The sequence below is a fragment of the Marmota marmota genome, unplaced genomic scaffold, assembly GCF_001458135.2.
Source record: "Marmota marmota marmota unplaced genomic scaffold, marMar, whole genome shotgun sequence".
NCBI lineage: Eukaryota > Metazoa > Chordata > Mammalia > Rodentia > Sciuridae > Marmota > Marmota marmota.
This window is the reverse complement of record NW_025999842.1, coordinates 54,352,951-54,369,844: the sequence shown is the minus strand read 5'-3', so window position 1 is coordinate 54,369,844 and position 16,894 is coordinate 54,352,951. Positions and strand designations below refer to the sequence as shown.

The window sequence follows — 16,894 nt, the reverse complement described above, 5'->3', positions numbered from 1 at the left end:
GTTCATTTTTGAAGGGTAATTTCTTCAATTATTCATTGAATTATTCATTGACAGTTTTTTTCTTTTTTCACTTTTGGTACATTAAATATGTCATTACATTGTCTTCTAGGCCCTTCATTTTTTCTTAGAAGTCAGCAATTAATTCTAATGCTATTCATCTGTAGTAATGAGCTGTCTTTCCCTTGTGACTTTCAAGGTTTTGTCACTGTCTTTGAGCAGTTTTGAGTATCACGGTCTATTGTAGCTGTCTTTGTGTTGAAACTAATTGGAATTCCATTTTTTTCTCCAAATATAGTACCCCACCCCTTTATTTGCCTGGCACTCTCAATACATGTGTGTTCCTATGCTGATGTCTTCAAGGCTTTATTTCTAGTCAAACTTATTTCTCTGATCTTGAGGATGGATGGTTCCTATTAATCTCTATTTTTTAGTTCACTGATTCTTTTTCTTCTCTCTCTCTCTCTCTCTCTCTCTCTCTCTCTCTCTCTCTCTTTTGCCATGGCAAATCCTTCTGGCAAGCCCATCTAGCTAAATTTTCATTTTAGTTATTGCCTTTTTCTTCTCCAGAATTTGCACTTTCACAATTTCCATTTCCATTTCTCTGTTTAATTCCCTATTTTTGAGTCCTTGAAATAATATTTTATTTTAATTTCCTGATCATATTTATAGAAGCTGTTTAAGCCTCTGTCTCCCACACCTAATACTGGGATCACTCTAAGTCAGTTTCTATTTACTATTTTCCCCTCTAAGTTTGCCCCACTCTTTCCTTTGCATGTCTCATTTACCACCCCTACTGTCTGAAATTAGACCTTTTAGATAATATATTTAACAATGCGGGATTCTGATTTAATTTAGGTGGGGTTTATTTTAAACAAATTAACTTGAAACTAACAGTGGACTCTGTTTTCCCCCACGGTAAGAGGTGATGATGTCTCTGCTCTGTTTTTAGTAATTTTTCTTTTTCTTTTAGTCTGACTTCTTAGTGTTCATCCCTGTGTGTGGTCAGCTGACGATGTGGGCAGAGACTGTAATCAAACCCCAGCTTTTAAGGCTTCCACTCTTTGCCAATCCATGAGTGTAGGTTGGGGAGGATATGGGAGGTTCAGCCATATCCTACATCTCCCTGGTATTTGACTTTCTGATGAGATCTTTGTGGTTTATCCCTCTTATGTCCACGTTTCCGTGAGCCAGTGAGGTGCTTATCTAGTCCATGAATCTCTAGTTTCCAGGATCTTACATTCTATTTCCCTGACCCCCATTTTTCACCTTTAATTTTTAACTGATACATAAAAATAGTACATATGGGGTACCATGTGATATTTTGATACATGTATACATCATGTAATGTTTAATCAGGTTGAGTCTATTTGTCTTCTCAAATTTATCACCTTTTGGTGCATTCAATATCCTTTCCTCAAGCTTTTTGAAATATATAGTATATTATGGTTCTCTATAATCATCCTACCGTGCAATCGCACACCAGAACTTCTTACTCCTATTTATTACTTAATATCCATTGATTGACCTCTACCACCCCTCCCTTTTCCCTACCCTCTCTAGCCTCTGGTAACTACCATTCTACTCTGAACTTCTATGAGATAAACTTTTTTCCTCCCATATTCCACATATGAGTGAGATTATATGGTACTTGTATTTCTGTATCAGGCTAGTTTCACTTAACATGATCTCCAGTTCTGTCTGTGTTGTGGCCAATAATTAGATTTCATTTTCTTATGGCTGAATAGTATTCCATTGGATATATGTAGGTTTTCCTATTTATCAGTTGATGGATACTTAAAAAGTTGTTTCCATTTCTTGGGTATTATTATGATATTTATTGCTACAATTGACCTGGAAGTGCTGATGTCTCTTCCATATGCTAAGTTCATTTCCTTTAGTATATACCTAATAGTAGGATTACTAGATTATGATAGTTGTATTTTTAATTCTTTGAGGTACTGTCATCTGTTTTTTGCCAATGTCTGTACTAATTTACATTCCCACCACCAGTTGTAGAAGTGTTCTCTTTTCTTCACATTTTTGTTAGCACTTACTTTTAGTCTTTTTGATAACATCCTTAAAAAAAAAGAGTAAGGTACTATCTCATTGGGTTTGGGTTTTCATTTCTTTGAAGATCAGTGATGTTGAGCTTTATTTAATTTATTTAATATACACACTGTTCATTCATTTTTCACCTTTTAAGAAATGTCTATTTAGGTCTACTGCCCATTTTAAAATTGGATTGTTTTATGCTGTTGAGTTTTTTGCTCCCTATATATTTTGGGTATTAACCCTTTGTGAAACATATGGTTTGCAATATTTTCTCCCATTCTGTAGATCATCTCTTCACTCTGTTCTCATATTACTTTTCTTACTCCTTCACAGCTCACCTTAGGCTATCAAGTTGTAGGACTCCCTGGTTCATTTCCTAATAAATTTATCACATTCTGTTGACAAGCCAATGGTTGTTTCCTCTCTTCTCCAAAGCAAAGCTGACTTTCCCGGTTAGCTTCACACTGGTCAAACTACTCTTCCTGCCAACAGAGCTTGAGAGTACACGTGATGCGAGAAGTCTCTGGCAAGGGCGCAGACCCTCCACTGTTCATAACTGAAGTTCTTGCGTGAACCATTTTTAAGAACACATGCTATTCCATTTGGTGTCTACCATGGATCACATTTTGGAACTGTCATCTGACAGTTTTGTCCAGTTTTATGCTTTTTTTTCTTCTCTTTTTGGAGGGACAGGATTTACTAACCTCTTTGTTCCACCATAGCCAATGTTTCTCCTGTCCTTAATCTTTCTGAACACATTTAAGCATAGTTATTTTAAAGCCTACCTGATAACTCAGCTATATGGGTCCTTATGTGTGTATCTATTTTTATTATTTTTGTTTTCTATGACATAGTATTTCCTAATGAGTCTGGTTATTTTTTTTTTTTTTACTAAATGTAGACATCACACCTGTAAACCAAGAAATAGTCTGAAGGTCAGGGTAATGGTGGTGTCTGTCAGCAAGGTGCCCATGCTTATGGTAGGCACTAGAAATCTCACATCACCTCGATCTCATGTCAATAATTGGGATCACTTGAAGATGGGATTCCTTTCTGTCATGACTAGTCTATTTAAGGCTCAGTCTTCTTCCTAGGATGTCCTTTTCTCTTCAGAAGTTACCAGAATGGCATGTCCTAGACTCAACTTTGCTAAGCTTCTTAGCCTTTCAGTTTTCTTTTTCAGTTTGCTTTCAGGAAAATCAGCCTAAAGCCCCGGGCACACCACTCTAGGTATTCTTTTTCTCCCAAATTCTGGCCCTGTAGTTCTTCATTGTCTTGTACTCTGATGTCTTCAAGTGATTGAAAAAATATATTTTTTTTAAATCCAACTTTTTCTAGTTGTTTCTCTTTTGGAAGGTCAATTTGAATTACTTAGTTCATTATTATTGGAATCTCTCAACTTACTTGTTAGGTGTCAATTCATATTTTCATTCATTTCTTTTCTCTCCTTAAACTTCCATATTGATTTGATACTCTGTGTGGAAGATAACAATATTTGAATTCTGTTCTTTTTAGCTCTAATGGTATCATCTGTAGCTTTGGCAGTTTGAACTACTGCTTTCTTTTCCTGTGTGTCTGGTGATTTTTTTCCCCTTAAATATCATGAGCTCACACATCTTGAAACTTTATTTGTGGAATTCTTCTGTGGCTGAGTTGACATGAGTTCCTCCAGGTAGATTCTGTTGCTTCTCTGTGGTGCCTGTGGGAAGCTTTTCGGACTCCTGGGGCTGTGCTACTTCATACAGGGATCCTAGGAAAAGGCCAGCTTGCAATTTTCAATCCTAGAGAGCTATTTATCTATTTAAAAAAAATCTCTACTTAGAGCCAATGTTAGTAACAGGTTGCAAGTATTCTTGGTGAGGGTGGCACTTGGGCTCATTTCTACTTCAATCCCCCTCAGCCGCTGCTTTACAAAGTGAGGATTTTCTTCTGTCCCTGGGCCCTCAAAAACGTGATATGCAGAACTCCTGCTTCACCTGATGGCAGATCCTTCCAGGAAAAATCAGCTGCAGAGCTCTGTTTCCTTGGTGGCTTCCTATTGCTGCTTAGTTTATGGCATTTAAGTCTTTCTTTCTTTTTAAAAAGTGTCTTTATTGATGCATTACAATTATATATACTAGTGTGATTCATCGTGACATCTTCATACATGCACATAACACAATTTAAGTACCTCCTCTTCTCCCTTCCTCCACTGTTCTCCCTTCTATTTTTGTGAGCTCCCTTTTTAAAATTCCTTTTGTCTCTCTAGCTGTATTTAATTTTCTTGCTAGTATGTCATTGTATTTAAAAGGAAATTTAAAACCTTTATTCAACATTATAAGTGGATTTTAGAGAAAGGTTCTGTTTGCATTCCCAGCCCTCCATCCTCTTAGATATGAGGTCTGCTGCTGCTTTCTTTCCAGTCTGTCTCCCAGTGGAGAGGACCATATTAGTTAAGAATTCAGCCTAGATAGAAGAGGGGGGACCAGTAGAGACATGTGGTTTAGCTCCAATCCCAGTTCCAGCAATCATTAACTAGGTATCCCTGGCCAAATGCTTAACCTGTGTTTTCTAATGACCCAAAGTGGGGTTCTTGGAAAGATTATGTATGCAGACCTCCTAGAACGATGCCTGCCACCACACTCGCTGTTAGATCTGGTGATGCGGAACACTGCGTCACACTGACCTGGTCTTGGACATCTTCATCACACAACTCCAGCTGCATGATACGCTCAAAAGGTCGGAAGAGTGCTTCATTGAAGTGAAAATGAGGCAGCTCGTTCCAGTCGGTGAGAACCTCTGTCAGGATGTCATGGATGAAGGAAACTGCCTTCTGGGACACGTGTCTCTCCTTATGGCAGGCAGCCTACAGGGTGCGGGAGAGTGGAACACCAGGGGGACTTCAGTAGGAAGCATGTGGTTTGTGACAGCTTTCCCAGTCCACCTTATTACACTGAGGTAGTAAGTTTCTAGCAATTTTTGTGCTTTTTCTTTAACATGATAATTTTCCTGGATGACACAGAACATGCTCACTGGAAGGACACCAGAACCTCGTCATGGAACTGCTCATGACTAACTTCTTAGTCATGCCCCGAACATGAAGATTAGGTGAACCATCTGTCCCTCAGTGAGGTGGGTTGGTTGCAACAAGAGTTCTGATTGGTTCACACCTCCTTATATCTGCACTCTTTAGAAGTCCTGTCCCATACTGACCTGAATTTGGACATGGGACTTTCTTCGGCCAGTAGCACAATAGTGAACATTATGTTAGTAGAGAATTAAAAAGCAGTTGTGATGTGGGATTTGCTCTCTTGATGTGCTTGGGAATTCTCTGAATGTCATGTGAACAGGCAGAGACTGGTCTGTTGGAGGCCTACAAGAAGACCATGCACAGAGGGACCAATTTGCCCAGCCTTTCCAGTCAAGAGACCATGAACCAGTTGGCCCTGGTCTTTGAACCAGCTGACCAAATTGGCCAAGCTGGGCCAAGTCAGGAACTACCCAGATGAGCCTTCTTCAAGTTTCTGACCCAAAGAATCACAAGCTAAACAACCGGTTGTTGTTTGAAGCTAATAGATTTTGGGGGTATTGTATAGTATATAGCTGATACACTCTCTTGTGACTAAATTGATATTTTCTACTCCTTTATTCTGCTAGAATGTTCTTAGGTAGAAATTAAGTTCCAAAAAAATATTTATTGTGTAACATTGTCTTACTGGGTAAGTGCTGAAACAATAGCATTATTCTTAAGAGGCTACAACACTTTTATTCTTAATGGGCTATTAAGAATAGTTACCACTGTAAAATGGGGCAATGCTTCCCCCTGCCCATTTACAAGTAGTCAGTCATCCTGTATTAAGATGCTTAGAGACAGAGTTCCCATAAACTGCTTTCTTGGAAAGCATAAGGGTCTTTGTGTTAATTTTGTTGGGAAAATCAGGACATGTAGCTCCCCTGAAAGAACACTCTCCCAAGTAATTAAGTTATTAGAAAAAAGAGAGTAGCAGGAACCAAAGACATTGTTATATTAATGTATAAAAGTGAAGATATTAGAAACTCTCTACTTGTTTTTTTTTTTTTTTTCTACCAGGGATTGAACCCAGGGGTGCCTAACCACTGAGCTATATCCTCAGTCCTTTTTTGAGACAGGGTCTCACTAAGTTGGTTAGTGCCTTACTAAGTTGCTAAGGCTGGCTTTGAACTTGTGATCCTCTGGCCTTAGTGTCCTGAGTCACTGGGATTACAGGCATGTGCCACCACACCCAGCCCCAGCTCTGCTCGTTTTTTGGCTCCAGACTCAGACTGACAGCAGATCCTGAATAATAAAGACCTGGGGGTATAAAGAATTGTAAAGAGAGATGGCCATGGTGGGACCAGGGTGGCACTGCCTCATGGGGTGAGTCTTTGGACACCTTGAGGTACAATCGGGGAACAATGGTGAGCAGGTGATGAGAGGAGAGCTCTTGTTGCCCCATGGCCACTGTGCTGACAGCTGCTGCTACGCTGCTTTGCTGCAGGACATCCCTGCATTAGTAGCCCAGCCCCTTCCCACCTCCCAGGCTCACCTCCACTAGGTGCGGGGCCACGAGGCTCCAGCAGCGCATCACATGCAGCAGGGGCCGCGCCCTGCTCCGCACGATCCTCAGCATGGCATCCCCCAGGCGGAAGAGGTGGAGTGCGCTTTTTCTGTCTTGGGTAGATTTCACTTCTCCTACAGAAAGGCAAGACATAGAAGCCAGAAAGCCCAAACTTGAAAATCATCTGGCCTATTCGAATCGGAGAGAGAGTAGTTGCGAAGCAAGGCAGTGTTCTCAGACCAGAGGATTCTTTGGCATAGGTTAACCAAAAAAAAAGGGGATGACCCTCCATTCAAAAGAGACCAACCAGGTGGTTCACTCAGCAAGGACGGCACCTCTCTCTTGTTCACCACCATGTCTTCAGTCCCTGGGATGTGACAGGTGTGAAAAATATTTGTTAAAAGAGGAATGCAGTAGTAGCTAGGTAGGTGGCTGGGGAGTCGGATGGCCTGGACAAAAGTCCTGGTTCCACCATTTAGTAGTTGTGCCTTGATGGACCAAAGATTTCTTTCCAGCCCCTAATAATCTGTGAAACTGGATAATCATGCCTACTTCTTAAAGTTGCTTTAAGGATTACATAATGTGATAATACACATTAAGTGCTCAGTTTCACGCCTGGTACATACTAACTGATGAGTGCTTTTAGCTATTGTGATTACTGTTACTGTCATCCTCTGCCAGTCCTTAATGGCATTTCAGCAATGTTTTCAGAGTAGACCAGACCAGGCTCTTTTGCGGTCCAGTAAAGTGCATCCATTTAACCTGCTCTGTGTGGCTCCAATATAATTCTTGCCTGCTCTGGTTTCTTGCTTCTTCTTTGCCACTGTCACTCTAGTTTTCCCTACTTGCTTCTTGCTTGTGTCCCATTGCTACCCCAGGCATCTTCCCCAAAGCTGATCTTTATCTGGCTCTTCTAACCACTAGACTCCTTTCTAATTGGTCATGCCACATCAAATAAACTTCAGAACAGTGGTAATAGTTGAGAATAACCACAGACCTTTACTGAACCAGACATTGTGTTGGTTCTCTACATCTTTAATCACTGTAATTTTAAAGCAACCTTAAGAAGTAAATATAACTATTGCCACTTTATGGGGTGAAACATTGAATGCCTGAAAGATGAAATGATGTGCTCAGACGGCGCAGTCGGAAAGTAGTAAAAGTAATATTTTAACTCAGATCTGATGGACTCCAAAGCCAGAGCTCCTTCCACCCATTTGCCACCTCTTCGTGATCCTGTTCACTGTTTCTCTGTAAGCTCAGAGCTTCCTGTTATCTCTAATGCAAAAGACTTTGAGGGTTACCACTGCACTCAGAGATGCTCTGGAAGCTTAATGGCTTTATATAGCTAAAATTTGAAAGTCTATTAAAAACTAGTGGGGAAAGGACTGTGGTTCTCAAATCAAAATCTACAGTAAGCATCACGAGGCCAAATATCTCAGAACCTCAGATTCCTAACATGGAAGGGACCTCAGTGATTATACTTTGCAACCTGCCGCCATCCAAGGTCTGTTCCCAGCACACAGATTATGTGAGCAACATGCCACTCATTTGGAACTCGGGCAACTTGATACAACTCCATTCCTTTCACGGGGATGCCCTTCAGGAAGCCTTTTCTCTTCACCTGGCCTCATCTGTGAAGGCAGTGATACTGACCCATCTTTAGTAGGATAAACCTGAGAGCAGTTTCCTAAGGGAAGGATTAAGCTTCTGCTAACCCTTCCATTTTTCTCTTCTACCACCCCTTCTGAAATCAGTGGCTTTCTGCAAGCTGGCTGGACTCAGGCAAGTCTGGGCTTGTGATATGGAGAAGGGACCCCACCCCCATGGGATGCAATCTGCTACACAGTTTCAACATCACAAGCACAAACCTCAGCAGAACAACCCAGCCTGCCTCCCCCATGAGCAGCAGCATTGACAGAATGTATCACCCTTTTCATGTTGTGCCTCAAAACTGAAAGAGAAGCTTGCACTTGAACTTCCCTAGTGTGACCCTGTGAGAAGGGAATGTGGATTTGAATCTTAGGCGTGCTGCTGGCATCAGAGACCTGGGATGTTTCCTGCTCACTTCCCGGCACAATTCCTTCTGGGAAAGAATTACCTGGCATTGCCAGAGAGTAATCGACTGTATCAGTAACAGAATGGAAAAGCTGGGACTGGGATGCTTTCTTCAGCTGGTAAAGGAAACCTCCCAAAGCCATTAGGTTCAGCTTATCTGTAGCATCTTCAAAGAGCCTGGGTGCAAACAGAAGACATCTGTTAATTTGCGAACAATTCATCAAGGTCTTTATGACAGAATGATTATGGTAATTTTCTTTAAGTGATTAATGAAAATGCTGGAAAACACTGTAGACAAACGTATGGTATTATTTTATCTGTTACTACTATGCACAAATTTGTGCTAACCATGGGATGAGGATCCAAATGGTACAAAGCACATTAAAAAAAAGGTGATTAAGTAATTGAGGGTGGAATCCTCTGTATTAGCTTCAATTCCATTGCTTAAAACTCAGTGAATTAACCAAGAAGCTTCTGTTTGCCTATAATTGATGATTAAGACTATACACCTTAAGGGAGCTCAAGTATCTTTTGGAAGAAAGAGTGTTCCCCAGGGCTGGGTGGAACTCAACGGTAGAGCTCAGGGGGGCGCTTGGCTTGAGTAAGGCGCTTGGCTTGAGTAATGCTCCCTGGTCATGAACTTCCTAGCCAGTTATTCTTGTTTTCCACTCAGTTGGAGACAGACATTTCTAGCAGAAGGACTTAGGAGGGAGGAGGGGAGCACAAAAGTTGGGGAAGGATCCCTGGGTCCCTGGAATGAGGAGTGTAAAGATCAAACCTTAGTTTCATGCAGCCACAGAGTGGAGGGAGCAAGCCAGCCTGCTGTTGCTCTTGGGTCACCCCCTCCCACCGCTGTGGGGATACCAGAGGGCAGGTGGCACTGTGGGATGCCATGTGCTCTTGAGGGGAGTATCATTAGTAGAAATGGAGTCCTGGGCCTTTTTCAAGGAGTAAAATAGGTTTAAGATGGAAACTGGTAGATTAAATATTTACAAATTACTGAAACTAACACATTTTGATGGCTGTTTTGTAATTCCAGTTTTGATGCCATTGGTTTCTGGGTGCCATTAACCATTTCTTGTCCCCCGTCCTAGTAAGAAAACAGGGGTACATTATAACACTACCTGACATCTGCTTATTACTTCCCAGACTCCAAAACACTTTCATGGCCAACTTGTTGAGTTGAAGTGAATGTACTGGTTGTATATATGGATATTATATGAATCAGTAAAGAAACTAAGTCTCAGTGCAACTATTTCTATAGGCGTGACCAGGCAGCTGGTCAGTGTCAAAACTAGGACAGGAAGTCAGGGCTGTCTAAGCCCCAGACCAGGGAATGCTCTGTCCATTTTCCCAGCCCCTTTCTGTGTGTCCTCTCTAAATAAACTTCATGGTACCAGTTCTAGGAAGCCTGGGGCATGATGATCACATGCCCAGGAGTTAGGTGAAGTGTTCTATGTGTGATCAAAAGCACTTTCAGCATCAGGAAGTGTCACCAACCAGTTGGGGCCATTGTTGATTTTCCCTTAACATAGTTGTTGTGCACCAACCAATAACATGTGTGTTCCTGGGTGTGGGATTTTGTGAATAATAAGAATCACAAAAACAATGGATTTTTACTATTTGCTGAGTTCTGTTCTAGGTGCTGTTAGGTGTAGTGATGAACTTAACCTTACAATTACCCTGTGAGATAGTTACTCTTAAAAATCATCCTACTTTACTAATGAGGAAACCAGGGCCCAGGAGGTGAAGCTGCCCAAGATGCCAGCTGAACCGCAGGTAGCCTGCCTCCCCCCTGAACACAGTCTTTAGAAATCGGGTCCTTCTGAGGATGGGGTGTGGTAAGACAGAACTGCTTGAAAAATATTGAAAGGGGTTTAATGACTGGCTAACAAGTCAAGTTGTTCCTGGGCCAATTATGAGACCAATCAGATAGATGCAGGCTTCCATCTGGGGGAATGTGGGATGAGGGCACACACCTGTCAGCCTGGGTGGAGAGGCTGAGGACCACCTTGGCTGCACTGCTCCCACTCATGAGGCTGCCACCACGGAAATCAGAGGCCCGGCCCCGGCTGCCTTCCCGGACCAGCTCTTGGATGGAGAGGGGCTGGACTACAGGGGCCGTGCTCAGGGAAGGTCCCTGCTCCAAGCTCTGCTCCTGGGAGGGACCCTCACTCTCAAGGTCCCCAAGGAGTCCAGAGCCCCCCGATGCCTTCTGGGGCTGGCTGATGGTCAGAGGGGGCTGTGAGGTGCCGTCACTGAAGTGGGTATGCTCCAACGTGCCCACATACTCACACACCCTGGAGAGAGCCAAAGACAAGCAGCATTTAGGTGCCGCAGCCCAACCAGCCATCACACGTCCACCCCACAGTGAAATACAAAGGAAATTAAACCAGCTCTGCAGTCCACCCCACTTCCTCCCCACTCATAGTCTGCCCTTTCTTCCTTCTCTCCCATTTCCTTACTATGTACCTATAAATATCTGTCCATGCCCACACATATACATTTTTTTAATTGGATCATATAGGCTTCAAATGGGTGAGGGGTTCCTCAGATTCTCTCAGTCATCACCCTGTCTGGGAGAAAGAAGGGCAAAGCAGCCCATCTCACCCACTTTATCCTTCCTGGCTCACTGGTGTATCTAGACTCTGGCCATTTGAGTTAGTTTCTCCAAGGGACCCTTTCCCCCTCTATATAGTGTTCTGATTAGGAGTTGGGAAGTGTTTCCTTACTATGGGATCCTACAACTAGCACATGATGGACAGGCCCTCCTACCACAATGGGGTTCCACCCAGTCAAGTCCTGCCTGGTCCTGATAAGCTCCACATAACTCATGTGGGTGTGAGGTATGGGGACTTAGGACAGTCCCCGAACATGCCAAACACAGAGCAGACTAACAATATGTGCAACTGCCAGTTTCTGTTTCCAGTTGAACTTGGGACTCAGATGCTTTGTAAGAAAGAGGTCTCTCATCTCAGAACAATCCAGTTACTGGGGAAGGGCACCCTGGTTAATCCATGGGATTGTTAGCAATCAGATTTTTTTTGATTCTATACATATTGCTCGGTGCCGTCTGAACTTTTTCCCTGTCAGTCAACACCACCCTGTATACTGAAGCCTGTCTTGCCTCAGGCTGATTTATCCTAGTCCTTTCATACTTTCCTCTCAAGTTGGCTGTTTTTTTCAACCCTTGATTATTCCGTGTGCTTTCCCCTTTGAAATTCAATAAACACCTGTGGCTATGTTTTCTTTGGTGATGTCAAACTGAACCCAAATCTGGCTGGTGCTCTGGGCTGTTGCCTTGATGTTCCTGCCTCACTTCCCACTTGGTGAGGTCTCAATGCCTCTGCTCCAGGGAAAACAAGGCACAGCCAGACACCTGTCCTTTGCCTGTTTGGTGAACGGTACTCCTGCCATTGAACTGGGTCTTCCGTGAAGCCCCAGTGTGGGGAGAGGTGCTTTTTGTGTTAGTCATGGGAGGACCTGGACTCTGTGCTTTTCACCTTACAGGACTCTGCACTATGTAATTGAATGGGGGCTCATTTTCACTTTGACACTACAAAGTTCAAAGGCAAGTTTTTGAACTGTCTTTGGCACAGAAGTACTATTCTAGTTTTCCTTTACTTGAATTAGAGTAGGCATCTTTAATTAGGTATTTTATATAAACATGCATTGCAATTCAAAATCCTTCTTTCAGTAAAGAGGACGTAGGTAAACATGTTGTATTACAGCCAAGACCATTTTTACCTTTGCACACTATTCACTTAACTTACGTGATCTTCCTCCATCCTTTACTTAAGAAATTGACTTTTCCTCCTTGGTATAACACATCTGCCTCTCCTGGCAATGTCAATAGATAAATCACAATTCCCTAAATCCAGTTCTGTCCCTCCGTTCTCCAAAACACACATTCAGTGGGGCCTTTATATCTCCCTTCTCTTTTTGTCTCTCATCTGGAGTGTACTCAAATTCTGTGAATGATCCTAATCCATATAAGAGCCGGAAGCCCCTTGAGTCTATGCTCCCCACCACCCCTGGGACCTCCCGAGGCAGGGCTGGTGCCATAGGCAGGGGTGAGGATCCCGTCATGCACCTGAACACGTGTGGCCAGCAGTCCGGGTTGTGGCTTCCCATTTCCAGGCCTACGCTGAGGATGGCATCCATGCACAAGATGTGGGCTGTGTGCAGCCACACCCCCTGCACCTTCCCCATCTGCTCCAGTTTCTGCTCCACTTTTAGTTTCACTGTGTCAGAAAGACATTATTAAAATAACAGTCTGAACGAGGGAGACAGAAAGGGAGAGAGAAAAGATGGGAATGAAAGAATGTGTCGTCATGCAAGGGTGAAAGGGAAACGAGACGTCACTGGCAGTGAATGCTTCTCTGGCCTATCCCCACGGTTCATGCCAACGACCCCTCAGACAGGCCCCATTCAAACTGGTGACCCCAGCTCTGGCTCTGAAGTCAGACAGATCCTGAGCTGGTAGGTGTATATCCTCCCGGCCACATAACTCTGATTCAGGCATAGCAGTGTGGATGGGCTTCATATGCCAATGCCAGCTAAAGCCATCTGTGCCCAGAGCTTTTACCCTCCCCTGTACTCAAATTGGTATTGTAGAGGAATTCCTGGAAGTCTGGAAGTTCTGAGAGTGTTTAATGTTATGCTTTCTTTGTAGTGGTCATCTCATAATCAACTATGTGTGCACATTCTGATCACCAGGGTGACTTCCTTATAACTGAAAATTAGCATATCATTTCACTCCCTGAGTTTACATTATATATAAGAGCAAATTATTATAATTATAAAGGATTAGACAGGCACGGTGGCGCATGCCTGTAATCCCAGTGGCTCAGGAAGCTGAGACAGGAGGATCTCAAGTTCAAAGCCAGCCTCAGCAAAAGGGAGTTGCTAAGCACCTCAGTGAGACCCTGTCTGTAAATAAAAAATACAAAATAGGGTTGGGGATGTGGATGTGGCTCAGTGGTTGAGTGCCCCCCAGTTCAATCCCTGGTGCCCTCTCCACCAAAAAAAAATAATAATTATAAATGACTAATGAGAAAGGATGTGGGCATGACCAAATAACACAGTCTTCCTTGAATAAAGGTTTCAAGTCCCTAGATTGGGGGTTAACAGTGATGATCCAAAACTGAGGAAAATAGCTAGTTGACTTTAAAGGACTCTGAACCATATTTCTGTTGTAAAGAACAAAGTGATTTTTAGCAAAACGTCACTTGTCTCATAAATATAATACAAATTTAAGGGGCTGGGCTTGTGGCTCAAGCAGTAGCATGCTCGCTTGGCATGCGTGCAGCCCGGGTTTGATCCTCAGCACCACATACAAAACAAAGATGTTGTGTCTGCCGATAACTGAAAAATAAATATTAAAATTCTCTCTCTCCTCACTCTCTCTCTTTAAAAAAAAACAAATTTAATTTCTTTCTTATTTATAATTAGAATATTTTGGACTTTGGTTTTGTGGCCTTTTAAAGAACTGTCAATGTAAGGATTTTTGTGCAGCTCAGGATTGAATAATCCGTAAGTAAAATTGTGAGACCTTTGTTTTAGTGGACACTGGGGATCCTTGAGAACTCCTTTGCTTTCAAGTAGATCTCTAAATATTATTCGAGATTGAGGCACACTCACCTACATTGCTTTTCTTAAGAGTGTGCAAGTGTTCTTGCGACTAGCACTTTCACGCATCTGGTTATGGTGTTGGTGCAGTCTGGACCCGATTTGCCTTTCTCCTGCTTGCTGTCTGCCTTTTATCTTCCACTGCTACTGGGAAGGTCATTCCCTCCCTTTAGGTCTAGACAGTCAGAGCATCATTAACAAACTGATTTTAATGAGACAAAACTCAACCCTTTTCTGAGTCCACACAGCTCAGGTTTTCCTCTGACAGGAGTGAAATCTCCCCGAGTCCCCTCTTGTGGACTGCTTCTGTCTGTTCGATTTTGCCCTTCAGAAAATTGATGGATCTGCCTTCCACTGGGTACCTCCATGAGTCACCAGGGCCAGTGGCATGAGATGTAAACAGCTCAGCCAGGTGGACCCACGGGCTCCTGTAAGTGGCCAACTGCACTTTTCTGGTTACCAGTGGCTAGTGTGTCTCTCATCTCTACAGGGACCTTCTGTAGGCACTGTGACATCCGTCACCTCAAACATCCCAAGCCTGTGACCTGTGGGACTTGTGACTGTGGTGTAGATCTGTAGTGTACGTGTTTGCTGAGGTGTATGGGCATGTGCAGAGGGGCACACACCACGCCCAAGGCACCAGGCAGATTCTGGCCCTTCAGCTGTTACCTTGTGCTATGGCATCACTGGGTTCTTGGACTTCTTTTTCCTCTTTTTCTTCCTGGACACAGGAGGCAGCGGCCATCTGGGCAAGGGCTGAGGCGCAGTTAGCAGCAACCCCTTTAGAAGAAACAAACGACTACCCTTAACTGACTATGTCCTCCAGCCACTCACCTGGCGAACCCCTGCTACATGCTTCTTCCCTGGTGAGTTCTGCAGGGTCCCCCACAGGCCCCTGGTCAGGGACACCACTCCCGCAGTACCTAGGGCACAGCTCAGCCGGGCAGCCTTCCGCAGCCCATCCAGGCTCATGCAGATGGCGTCACGTTCCTTTTGGTTCTGCTCTTTGATGCCTTCAGCTCCCAGAATGAAGGCCAGCCCTTTGGAGCTCCCTGCCATGCGGCCAGTCAGGGGGGTTGATAGTGTATCAATCAAGTTCTTCCAGCAGCCAACCAGAATATAGCGAGCAAATGCCACACCTAGAACAGGAAGGGGTATGGGTCATTTTCCAGAGACAACAACCACCTAGCAAAAAAAAAAAAAGCCTGAGGTTCTCTGGCCATCCAATTTGCAATACTGAGTTGCATGCAATTCTCTGATAGGAAATATAATTCACTGGGTTAGGTTGCATTATGTTTCACTTTGTGCTTATAAATAATAAATGTTACATCATCACCTGGATGATGCTAAGTAACTTCCATCAGTCACTTTTGCTACCAAGGTGCAATCTCAGTTCCTTTGTGTCACCACACGACGACATAATTGCTGGTAACATAAGCCTGTATCAATGTTCATAAACTCAAGACCCAAGTCCTTACCTGCCACCGTGGAGTCGTCAATTCTCCTGCTCTGGGTGAAAGGAGACTCTGAAGAAGCTGAGGCCATCAACTGGCCACCGATTGCACTGCTCTCTAAGCCATCGATATCTGTCCAAGAAAGAGAGCAAGGTTTTCCCTAAATAAAGCACTCCAGTCAGAGACAAATGGCCAGTGCCATGTTCCATTTTCTTCAACAAGCACCCACTGTATCTATTATGTACTCAGCACACAGCAACTTTGATCAGAATATTGCAAATTTTGTTTTATTCAGTCACTCCATGTTTCTTTCATTTTCAAAGGATTCTTCTGTTATGCTGTTGCATCTTTTGTATGTGAAAAACTAAAGCTAAATTCTGCTATCTCTGTTGTCAGAAAATTTATTCATTTAAATATTTTGATCTTTGAATACTCTTCTTATTCAAAACCAGCGTATTCCCCAATTTTTTTGTGTACACATTACCCTAACGTGGATTTTTCTTTCAGAACCTCCTCATCAGAATTAATAGGAGAATCAGCCTCTTTGATCAGATGATTGTTTACTCTAATTGTCAAGCACAATAATAGTGCAGAGATAATAATACCTCCCAATTTTCAAACTGTTTTCACCTAACATTTTTTTCATTTCATTGTCCAAACAACTCAAAGAAAGTAAGCAGGGCTAGGATTATAGTTTTCATTTTTAAAAAAGTATCATCCCATATTATAATTACTCTTCCTCTGGCAGTACTGGAGAATCAAACTCAGGGCCTCATGCATGCTGGGCAAGTCTGAGCTACACTCCAGCCGCTGTGATTCCATCTCCCTGCTATTCCATCTCTTCCATTCAACTTTAATTCTTAAAGTTGCTAAACAGCCCAGGACCATGAAGCTGGTAAAGGAAGGAATCAGACTTAGTATTTATGTCTTTTAACTCCCAATAAAGCCTCTTTCCATGATAGCATACTCCGGTTCTATACAGGATCCTGATCTACTTTGTATAAATTTTTGTTAAAACAAACTCCCATACACCATTGGCTCAACAAACCCCTACTTAACATTCTGGCAGGAAGAAAATTAGCCTGGGGTTGAAAAGCTGGGATTCAGTCTTGGCTTTGTATCAGGCAGCCTTGTAGCTGTGCT

At 43.0% G+C, this 16,894-nt stretch overlaps 1 protein-coding gene across 4 annotated transcripts in view; it reads right to left on the bottom strand.

The window, feature by feature from the left end:
* Positions 1-16,894, bottom strand: part of Arfgef3 (ARFGEF family member 3) — a 167,730-nt gene that overhangs the window by 40,565 nt on the left and 110,271 nt on the right. For all 4 annotated transcript variants that reach the window (XM_048798842.1, XM_015501659.2, XM_048798849.1 and 1 more), the window contains 8 exons: positions 15,776-15,883; positions 15,221-15,436; positions 14,967-15,077; positions 12,760-12,910; positions 10,646-10,966; positions 8,710-8,843; positions 6,597-6,742; positions 4,718-4,897 (listed from right to left, as the gene is read on the bottom strand). In XM_048798842.1, coding sequence (XP_048654799.1) covers positions 4,718-4,897; positions 6,597-6,742; positions 8,710-8,843; positions 10,646-10,966; positions 12,760-12,910; positions 14,967-15,077; positions 15,221-15,436; positions 15,776-15,883 — 1,367 coding nt within the window. The remainder of the gene's footprint in view (positions 1-4,717; positions 4,898-6,596; positions 6,743-8,709; positions 8,844-10,645; positions 10,967-12,759; positions 12,911-14,966; positions 15,078-15,220; positions 15,437-15,775; positions 15,884-16,894) is intronic.